The 11,829-nt window shown below is 42.9% G+C and overlaps 1 protein-coding gene across 1 annotated transcript; it reads left to right on the top strand.

Moving 5' to 3' along the window:
- Positions 1–880: 880 nt before the first annotated feature.
- Positions 881–2,600, top strand: LOC101971305 (beta-defensin 105). Its single transcript, XM_005342532.2, has 3 exons — positions 881–950; positions 1,246–1,287; positions 2,470–2,600. Exons 1-3 carry the CDS (start codon positions 881–883, stop codon positions 2,598–2,600), a joined length of 243 nt encoding a protein of 80 aa, XP_005342589.1.
- The last annotated feature ends 9,229 nt before the right edge of the window (positions 2,601–11,829 follow it).

Genomic DNA, 11,829 nt, shown 5'->3' on the forward strand with positions numbered 1-11,829 from the left:
GCTTTTTACTTTTTCCACAGGTCTTACAATATGACATAATATCATTTATTTGCTATTTGCTTTCTTGGACACAGGAATACCAGAGGCCATCACAGACCCTTGCAGAGGTTCTTTGTTGATTCTCTACATTGACCAAGGGCTCTCCCCATTACATTAAAATAAAAATTACCCTTTTGTTCACTCCAGGAAATCTTGAACCCCTATCCTGTAGATCTCTCTTCAAAGAGAGCATGTAAAGTCCAGTGGCACTGTCCCATCAGACGTTTAAAGACAAATTTGTATAAATTTCAACACAGCAGCTTCAGAACATTAAGTCCTAGTGGGTGGGCAGGGGACTATGTGACTTGGTCATATGCCCATGAAGTTGGGACTGCTCCAAGTTATTAAAAACATCTAAATGGTGAAGTCCTTTGGCTCAACTCTTTATCTTCTACGCACACAAGTGCCAGTCCAGCTCCTGAAGATGAACTGCTACAAGCCACAGAGCAGACATAAAAATATCATCACATGTCAGGGAAGGTTCACTATGAATTAACGCACTTTAAAAAAAGTGTTTAAAAATAGTTAGGCAAAGGTGCGGAGATGAATATGAAAGGATAGCAGTGGAATGGGACAGACCCTGGCGCTCCAGTTCCTAGCCAGGCGTCCACTCCACGACACTGGTCAGTCCTTCAGACTCCCCCAGTGGAAGGCTGATGGGTGCCAGCGTTTTTATCTATGTTGTCCAGCCTTGATCCTGGCAAATGGAGCATGCAATTGTGCTTTCTTCGTTGATTCACTTCATTGGCCAAGGGCACACCCCATTACATAAAATATAAATGAGCCTTTTTTCCTCTCCAGGAAACCTGGAACCTCTGTTCTGAGGAGTCTCCCTTCAAAGATGGCTCCATGCAGGAAGATGTTTTATTTTGTCATTGCTTTGTTCTTTGTTTTGGCTCAGTTTCCATCAGGTAAATTAAAATGGATAGAATTTTGATGAGGCAGATCATAAAGCTTGATTATTCTTCTATGTTCCACCCTAAAATCATCTAAGAGCCAGGTGCACCTGGCACCAGTTTGGTTTTTGTTTTCTGTAACTTGGTCTGACTGGCTACAGGAATCCTTGTCCTAAGAAACAAAATGCAGACTGCGTCTTTGTCACCTGTAGACACTGATGTGCAGCCTCCAGGGTGGGAACCTGGTCTTATGTGATGTTACTTCCTGTGTTGATGTTTGTTTCTAATATGTATCTTGTTTTAAATGTAGGGTGCCGAGCGGGTCTTGATTATTACAAGTCACTTCCTGGAGGTAGGTGAAATCCTTTGAGTATAGTTTCTCCTTTTCTCTTGGGAACTCTGGCTCTGGAGCTCTCTCTGCCTTGACGAACCAAGGAAGCTGTGTAGGAGTGGAAGGGAAGGGCCTGAATTCCAGGCCTCCAATTCTCTCATTTCTTCCTCTTGTTCCCAGCACCACATTTGGATTTTTCCATTTCACAGAACCACATCTCTGTTTCTGGACTCTATTACTTTGGCCATGAGGATTTGGACCCAGGGACTTTTCCCATATGCTCATGGAGCATGGGTTCAACCCCACAGCAGCCAATTAGCAGTGCCTGAGATCAAGCTGCTTGTCTCTCACAGTCCAGATCTAACAAGGACTGTCACAAACACATGTTTCTGGTGAATGGAGGATGGAATAGATAGAGAGGACTGGTCAGTGAAAGCTGACCCTCACTCAGTAGAGCATTCAAAATGAGGAGCCCAGACCTCTCCCTGGGGAGTTGTCTTACACAGGAGGACAGCACATTGTGAGCAGAATTCAAGAGTATTCCCGGGAAACTGTGAGAAGAGTTTGGACGGCATTTCAGAGTGAGAGGTGTTGAGGGTGCTGCCCACTGAGTGCTGGCTGTCCGTGTGCCAGGCACTCTGTTGTGACAAGGATTGTGTCATTTAATCTCAAGCCCAGAGTCAGGCATACCACCCACCCAACATCGTCACATCACTCATTTCATTTAACCACTAAACCAATAAAAACTGCAGGCAGGTGTTTCTAGAATGCCTGCAGGACAGATAAGCCACTTATTGAGGATGCTCTGCCTTTATGAAGCCCCAACAAGAATCCAGCCTGAAACCCTGCATTCTGTTTTCAAAGACCCTTCCCAACCACAAGATACCCCCTCCATTTACACCGAGAAAACTCTCAGTGTTTCAGGTGGGTGTTTTCGAGGTCTCTAACACTTTGCCTACTGCTTCCTTTTGATGAGAACAAGACTGGAAATATTTGGACAGGAGGGATCGTGGTTCCTCTTCCTTATAATCCTCCCCACTCCAAACGACAGAGAACACAAGCTCTTTGAAGAATCTGGGCGAGGTCTTGGAGATACGCCTTATGACCACACATCTGAACCCTCTCTCCTTTTGGTGGCTTTGTCCTGTTCCCTGTTCCACAGATGGCCAGGAAAGCCTTCTCAGCCGCTCTTTCTTGGCACAGGTGAGTTTGCCGTTTGTGAGACCTGCAGGCTTGGTCGTGGCAAATGCAGGAAGATTTGCCTGGAGAGTGAGAAGATTTATGGAAACTGCAGATTGAACTTTTTCTGTTGCCGACCCAAGATCTTGAGATAGCAGACCAGGCTCTGGGCCTTGGAAACAGAACAGGATGGATGTTCAAGGAAGGTCAAGAGAACTATGAGGCCTAGTCAAGTCATATTGTGAGTGTTTCAAGATCATCCTCATTTCTTTCTCTCCTTGTTTTGGTTTCCTTGTCTAGGTTTAGTTTTCAGAAGATCTTTTATAAAAAAAAATCTAGACATGAGCCAGGCATAATGGTGCATGCCTGTAATCCCAGCAGCTCAGGAGGCTGAGGCAGGAGGATCACGTGTCCAAAGCCACCCTCAGCAACTCAGTGAGAACCCTCTCTAAATAAAATACAAATTAGGGCTGGGGATGTGGCTCAGTGATTGGGTGGCCCTGCATTTAATCCCCCACCCCAGAGAAAAATCAAGACATGAATGAATAAGGAATAGCTACTCACTGAACCAGGCACTTGTATGTATCTGAGGAGTGCCTAGAATTCATGAATTATTTTTCTGTACTTTCTCACTGGAGTCAAGATTATATTGAAGGGTATTTTTTATTATGCTAATTTGTATTTAAAGAAATTGATACCTAAGGGAGTTGTCATTCGCTCAGAGATACAGCAGGAAGTCAATAAATGATGTGGGCACAACAGTCAAGTCCTGCATGTCCAGCTACATGGTCTAGTTTCCATAGAATTAATAGGTAAATGGAAGTAGATGCACATCTGTGAGTGAGTAATGAGTCTACATAATAAGTTACTTTTATCCAGTGCATTTTTTGGTATTATAATATGTGGTCTTCATTGATTCTAGTATTAAAGTGTATTTTTATAACAACACCCATCTATTCAGTTAATGCCACTGGCACAAAGTTTGTTTTTTCGTTCTTACCTATGAAAGAAAGTGGTCAGAGATTGATTTGAAACATTCAGCACAGCATGTAAGGAAATGAGTGACTGTGTAAAGTCTGTGTGATACAATTTGTAACTTCATTAAATAAAGGTCACAATTACCAGCCATGGCACTTGAGAGATTGCTCAGTTTTAACATTTGAGTCTGAACCAGTTTCCTGGAGTGTTTTTTGGCCATTTGTCTTTTTCTGCTCAGGTCATTCCTTGTTGTCTCTGCGTTGCTCTGTGGCTTTGGCTCTGTCTTCTGTGAACTGCCCTCTCCAGGCCTCCAGCTCTGGGGTTTCAGTGGACGTGGGTGTCAGTGGGGAGGTGGTCGTGGGGAGAGGCAGAACTCAGGGCACATCGCTCCCAATCTCTATTGCCCTCGGGCTCCTCCATCTCCCAGAGAAACTGCTTCTGCTCCCCACCCCCCAGCCAGGACTTGCTCCTGGGCTCAATCTCCTCCTGGGTTCCTCCAGCCACAGGCAGTGGGGACTCCAGTCGTGGCTGTCCCCGGGTTGCCTCTGCACGCTCCGCTGTCTAGGCCTCGTCTTCAGCTGTGCGCGTCCCTCCTGTGGAACTTACTGAGCGGGACTCTTCTCACGCCTGGGTGTCACCAGTCCACAGTCAGGTCTCTTACTTGGAGGAACTGGTCTTTAGAACACATCCGAAGCACAGCTGTCCTGAGCCATCTGCACAGGAGTCACCTGCAGGAAGGGGCAGGTGGAATTGCCTTAAGATTCTATAGCTCCAGAGCCACCAGGCTCACAATGCTCTATGAGCCATCCCTGTACCCCCTGTGCGTGCCCCCCCTCGGGTCTCCACAGGAGGGACAGCCAGTGGCTTACAGAGCACCATGAGACAGGGGTACTTCCTACTCATTCCAAATACTGCTTTGCTTGATTTAAAACAAACAAACAAAGAAAGAAAATTGAAAATAGCCTGCCACCTTTCTGAAGCTTTTCTTTTCAATACAGAAAGAGTGGGGGCTGGTGGCTGTCTCCTGACATTACTTTCCAGTTATCCTGTGCACAGCTGGAGCTGGGAGGCCTACAGCCTTCCCTCTCTCTCTCTGACTCCATCCTTCTTTAGCATGAAGCTCCTCTTAGCCCTTTCCTAGGCTGCTCCCTCCTTCCCTGAGCGCCCAGTTCTTCCCAGAGAACAGTCTTGCTCGCATCGTTAGTTGCTACTTGAAAATTCAGCTCTGTTTGGTGCCAAGAGGAAGGCGATTGTTGGCTCAGATCAGCTTTGTTGCTTTGTTGGGACTCTGGGACCTCCGGAGTCTTTGATAGGGAAAGTCCTCTCGGGGGTGGACGGGTCAGCAGGAGGTGGCCAGGAAGAAAAGATCCCAGTGCATCTGCTTTTGCCTGAAGCACTTGCACCCTCCACAGTCTCTACCACTCTCCTAGTGAGCATGACTTTGACCCTATTGATATTTAAAATCACACTCGTGACCTTATTACATTATCGTCACATTATTCCTTCTTGTATCTGGGTTCTACTTCAAAATTCCCTCACCTGAAGTGGAATGACAATGTCTTCAGAGCAAGGTTGATCAGTTTGGGTGGAAGTTTCAAATGATACAGAATAAAAAGTAAATGTCGTGAATCCCCCCTGGCCCAGCTGAGGCACTGGACCACAAATGCAGGATTAGCAAAAAGGCTGATCCCATCCCAGATTCTGGATCACTCAGCCTGGCACTTACTTAAACCTGGAGGAAACAGAACCTCCTTGGAAACGTCCTGTCCTGCTGAGATGCACCTCGGCTGTGCCTCTCGAGGAGGAGGCTGAGGTCAGCATCTCAAAGCAACCCTGTCCGGTGGGCTTCAGGAAGACGCCTGGGAGAGCCTAATGCAGAACCCTGTGGAGCTCACGTCGGGCTCCCACAAGCAAACATCTGCAGGCAGAAAGCCCTGAACCCCACTGAAGTCACTGGTCTGAAACAGTCCCAGCCAGAGAGGAGCCAGAATGTGGCCTGTTGTGGCAAAAGAACCAGCAGAGAGAGGTCTTAGGATATAGCTCTGGGGAGAGAAGACTTGAGGGAAACTCATAAAAGGTCAAGAAAGCACACTAACCACTGAAGAAATCACACAATGCTAGGGGCTGCACAGGAGCCTTGAAATGACATGTAAATTTGTCCAAAATATGTCCACTTAAAATACTGCTGTGGTCATTTTGCTGTTAAATGAAACACCATAAACAAAACAGTTTGAAACAGCACATATTATCTCACACTTTTGTAGGTCAGAATCTACACTGGGCACTTGTTTCTATGCTCAAGATTTTACAAGATGAATAGCAAAGTGTTACCAAGTGTTCACTAGGGGTGTGATCGCACCAAGGGCAAGTGGTCTGTTCCTAACTCACACAGGCAAGAGCCATCTGACCAACTCTAGCAAGTAGAGGCTTTGTAGAATCTCCTGCTAGGGTTCTTTCCAAAAATGGCAGCTTTGCCCCTCAAGATCAGCAAGGAAATCTCCTGTCTCAGAACTCTTCAATTTCCTCTTACAGCACCAATAAATGGAGTTATTATGCAATTAAATACAATGAACATTGAATTGGTATTAATATAATCTAAGTATCTATAGATTATGATATCAATTATAATCACCAAGGCAAAAATTTATACAAAACTAAAATATATACCAAACAATGATAAAGGAATTAGAGCAACAAGTTGCATATCTACTTAAAACAAAACAGAAACAAAAAAAAAAAAACGGGGAGATAACCTGATCACCTTTAAAGAATAAATTGTAAAGTGGCAGACATAAGTGCCACTTTATAAATGAAAATGGATTAATTACTCAATTAGAGATTGGCAAAATGAACTTTAAGTAACATTCAACTGTATATTGTCTACAAAAAAAATAACAAAACACTTTGGATTAAAAAACCAAAGAGCTTAAAGTTAAAAGAATCAAAAAGTCTGTGTCATATATAGTGTAAGCAAAAGAGTGCTACAGGGCCACACTAATAGTAAGCAAGGGCACATTGAAGATAAAATGCTCTTAGAGACAAAGAGTGCATGTATAATGATAAGTTAGTCAATCGATAATCAAGATGATAGAGCAACTATAAATGCATATGCACCTAATACCAAGCTACAAAATACTTGAAGGGAAACCTGAGAGAAGCAAAGGGTGAAATTGGTGAATTAGCAGTAATAGTAGGGGAAGCTCGGAGTGGAGCAAAACCACTCACCTCCTGGTCAGGAAGCAAAATTGAGGAAAGGGGGAAGGGACTGGGGCCTATGTCCCCTTCAAAGGCATTACCCCAAGGACATAAGGGCATTGCACTGCCTCCCAGGTGTGCCCCTTGGTGTGCCAAGCTTGTATCACATGTACCTTCAGGGACACGGAACCCAACCTATCATGCATATCTTTCACAGTGGCCACCTTTCCCCACCAAGCGTGTGTCATCAAAGATGCCTTCTCAGCAAACCCACCTTGGTGCACCAATCATATTTTTGTGATTGTTTGGGGATTATGTGGACAGGAAATTAGAAGTTGTCGAGAATTTCCCTTTATATTTGTGGCTCCAGGAGTTTCATATTAGTATGTAATTGCTGGAATAAATAATTTATTGGCAGCATCTGAGGCCATTTTAGCAGCATCTGGTGCAGTAGGCCTGGGGTTAGCAAGTGCTCATGTCCTACCTTTCTTGGAGGTTCCTGTCTTTCCTTGCAGATGATGATGTTTTGCTGCCTGTGACCATGGATTTCTAAAGAATCTGAGAAATGTAATATTTTAAAGAAACCTCATATTGTCTTACAATTTATTATATATCTCAATAAAACTAGAAGAGAGGAGTTTGAAGATTCCCCCCAAAACAGGAAATGCCAATTCCCTTGATGTGATTACTGCACACATGTACCCCCCACATATGTGCAACTGGTATGTGTCAATTAAAAATAACGATGAATGAGACTGTATGTTGTAGCTGGCTCTGCATCTTGATGTGCATTTGCTTGGGGTGGGAAGACCCTCTTTCCATGTCCTTCCTTTTTTCAATCATATGGGCGGTACTGACTTCATCACGTGACATCGTGTAACAGAAGCCACGTTTACAGTTTTCCAACCACACAGCCTAGCTGTCAACAGGAAAGATGGCCCATAAATAATAATGCTAGTGATTCAAGTACGGATCTTTATAGAAAGAACATCATTTTGACTGACTTGCAGGAATTTTAAAATACATTTTTATTAGCTAGAATTCTTTCATATTTTCTTTAAAAACTGCTGTATTGAACCACAAATAAAGTAGGTATAGTTTATTCATGTAGCACTGCATTTGAAGACAAGCCTACAAGTTTCCTGTGGAGTCCATTTTCTGTTTTCAGCTTTACTGCAAATGCTACACTCCATCATCACGCTGGGCTCTCACCACACCCAGGGGACTCTCTGGGAGGTGGGGGCACCCGTCTTCCTTGGAAGCACACTAGAAAACCCCTTTGCACAACTCCCACCTACTTCTTTTTGAAATTAACTTCTTTTGGGAAAACCAGGAAAAACAAACACACAAACAAACAGTAGGATTTTAAAACCCTAAATTCCAATCCTGGGGTGTCATAAATACAGTTGTTTAGGTTGTGTATCCTCAGGAATGTTCTCAACTGAAAAAAAAATTGTATTTGCTTGGTTTTCTATTGTTCTTTTCTGTTTCATTCATCTTCACATTAACCCTTCAACTGAAGGCAGCACTGTACTCATTTTATAGTAGAAATTCAATCTCAAGAGGTCACATGATCTACCCAAGATGTCACCTGGGGCAATCTATTAGGCTGAGCTCCATTTCCACACTCTCCCTCGGATCCTGCTACAGACACAGGCCGCTCTCCTGCCTTATTCCATCAGGGAGCAGCAATTTCCAGCTCCCTTTCAATGATCCCATTTTGGGCTTCCACTTGCTATGTTTCTTCTTCCAACTAGTCTGAAAGTTGGAAAGCATATAGTTGATCACTGAATTTCCTTATCCTGGTTCTTTGATCTGTTTAAAATTTCTTGTTCTTCTAAATTACACCAAAAGAAAAGTTATTTCTATAAATAGTTCCCAGGGCTGCTTGCCTCTCTGAAAACGTTGGCCCTACCTATTTCCATGTGTCAAGGCAGAGATTGCTCATATTTCATAGACATCATCAATCAATTACTTCTTTTGCCTTTAAAGACACCATTCCACACTTAGAACCAATTCAAAACAAAAGAAATCCTTGCCAGTGCCTTTTCACAGAACAGTCCCCACAATGTACTTTCAATGACTTTGTACTCAATTTCCTGCCTGACTTTATCTTGGAAATGCTAGGATGCTACTCTCTTTCCCTAATAGGAAAATGACATAAAGGGTCAGGAAAACCCTTCTTCTTATTATCTTCCACAAGAACAAACTAACCACTTAAATTAGAAGGCAAAACTTTAAATGTAAAATGTGAGATACAGGTCACATGACCAATTTAATAGATTATGTCATATGCCTAAAATAACCCAATATCTCTCATTTATAGTAAGTTTGTAGATGTGCTGATTAGATGTGCTGACATACTCGTAAGGAAACCAAGTTACTTTAGGAGAAAAAGAGTAAATTCTATGGCCAATCCTGAGACGTCAATAGAGATCCATAAATAGTGTGTTCTCAAAGAGGGTAGCATTATACACTCAATAATTTGTGTAACTTAATACACTAAAATGAGGAAATAAACAGGATATGGGGATAGGAGGTGATCATAGGAAAAATAATTCTGTGACTTCATTTTGATGGTACGGCTCCTTGTCTTTAGGAGGGAAGATTTCAACTTAAAAGGAACAAATTCTCAAGAAGGGAGTTTTCATCTTTTTGTTCTGAATGCTATTCTTGTGCTACCTGATCAGCAGTCCCTATTTCTGGATGAAGTTCACAATTGAGAGAATGTTCATGCTCGTACCATGGAAATGCTGCCACACAGGAGCTTCTAAACGCTCATTGTATCAAATGCCATCCTCTAGCAATCTGCACTCCCCTGGCTATTTCTGCTTTCTGCATCTCTTACCTGCAGGGGAGATACGGGATCTTTGGAATCAATGATTTCATTTTGCAGATCAGTTAGTAGTGGCAGCAACTTGTCATCTTTTCTGGAAATTTCTCCATTAATTTCTAGATGGTGGCTTATCTGCTCTTGCAAGAGGCTCTTGGTGGAAGGGTGCCTGGTAGCCCTGGAGGGCTTTGTCTTAGTGAAGCCATGATGAGAAAAGAGGAAAAACAACAGACACAACTTCTTGCCCATTACTCTCAGCACAGGAAGAAGAAGCAAGATTGCCAGATGGTATTCCAGGAGATGAAAGTTTCTGCACAGCAAAGGAAACAATAAGCAGACTGGAGAGAAAAACCTACAGAGCAAAGGGAAATCTTTGCAAAGTATTTTTCCAATAGGAATTTATAAAATGTCACCAAAGAAGCAATCCAATTAAAAATTGGGCAAGTGATCTGAATAGCACTTCTTAAAACAAGAAATATAAATGTCCAATAAAAAAATATATGAAAAACTGCATCAGTGAAATGCAAATCAAAACTGCCCTGAGAGGGCTGAGATTGTGGCTCAGTGGTAGAGCGCTTGCCTAGTATGTGTGAGGCACTGGGTTGGATTCTCAGGACTGCATTCAGATAAATAAAGGTGTTTCTAAAACAAAAACCTGCCCTGAGACTCCATCTCACTATAGTTACAAAGGCTGTCAACACACACACACACACACACACACACACACACACACACACACAAGGGTGTCCTGGTAATGATGTGAAGTAAAAGGATCCCTTAGACACTGTTGGGGAGGAGAATGTAAGTTAGTTTAGCCATAATGGAAAACAGCATGCAGGTCCCTCCAAAAACAGAACAGAGACTACTATGTGATCCCCCTCTCCCGCTTCATGGTGTGCATCTGAAGGAAATAAAATCAGCATATAAAAGAGATACTTGGCCCTAATGGTGGCACAACTGTAATCCCAGGAGCTTGGGAGTCTGAGGCAGGAGGATTATGAGTTCAAAGCCAGCCTCAGCAACAGAGAGGCACTAAGCAACTCAGTGAAACCCTGTCTTTAAATAAAATACAAAATAGGGCTGGGGATGTGTCTCAGTGCCTGAGGGACCATAAGTTCAATTCCTGGTATCCACTCCCAATGAAAAAAAAAGAGATACATGTATTTTCTCAGCTCTAATAGGTGGAGCTGTTGGTTGAATTACGCCCTCTGGTGATAGAAAGGTGTTAGTAGCAGCCTCCTGTTGTAGCTTTGCCCCTAATAGCCCCTTTTCCTTTAAATTTTCTTCCTCTGTCTGACTAGCTCGAGAGACCTTCTCTTTTGCTTGATCTAAAATGTCTTTCTCCATGGTCTAATGACCTCTCTACACCAATGATTTGCTTGCTCATAAGCCAGTTGTTTTATTAATGGCATTGCTTGTTCTGTATCCCCAAAAACTCCAGTAGATGTTTGAATAATCCTATCTACAAATTCAGTGAAGTTTCATTAGCTCCCTGTATTACCTTAGATATTTGACCTTGTAAATCTCCATGTTCTTGTAAAGTCTTCCATGCCCTAACTGCATCTGCAGCAATTTGTGAGTATATAGCAGGATCATATCTAATTTGTTGCTGCTGATCCTCATGAGGTCCTTTTCCTAACAACATATCTAGATTTCTCTGAGGATAACCGGCTGCTGCATATCGCCTAGCCATCTCTGTGCAAAATTCCTCATTGGCAACCTTCCATAGCAAATATTGCCCTCCATTTAGCACAGCTTTACACATGGTAGCCCAATCTGCTGGCGTCATGTCCAAGTTGGTAATGGATTCGACCATGCTTATAGTGAAGGGTGCTTGGGGATGATAGGTTGTTACAGCCTCCTTTAACTGCTTCACTGTTTTGAAATCTAAAGAATTCGCTGGCCTCCTGCCTGCTCAAGTATAGGGCATGCTAATCTTTGAGGTCCTGTCTCAGGATCCCATCTATCAACTATGGGGGTTGAGGGCCACTCAGCTGTCTCTATAGGTGGAGCTATTGGTTGAATTACACCCTCTGGTGATAGAACTGTGTTAGTAGCAGCCTCCTGTTGTAGCTTTTCCCCTTATAGCCCCTTTTCTTCCTCTGTCTGACTAGCTCAAGAGACCTTCTCTTTTGCTTGATCTAACATGTTTTCTACCATAGTCTGGACCACTAACAATTTACTTAGCACTTTTTCAGTTTGTTTTTTATTAATTTCTAATCTACTATAAAGATAACACAACCCAACAAGATAACATAAAACAAAACTGAAACAGAATGAAACAAAAACGGAACAAAAAATCATTGTATCAATTTTCCTATTTTCTCAACATGTGCATTTGTGGTCTATTTCTATCTCTTCCTCAGGGCTGAACAACT

Source organism: Ictidomys tridecemlineatus, chromosome 14, assembly GCF_052094955.1.
Source record: "Ictidomys tridecemlineatus isolate mIctTri1 chromosome 14, mIctTri1.hap1, whole genome shotgun sequence".
NCBI classification, from domain to species: Eukaryota; Metazoa; Chordata; class Mammalia; order Rodentia; family Sciuridae; genus Ictidomys; species Ictidomys tridecemlineatus.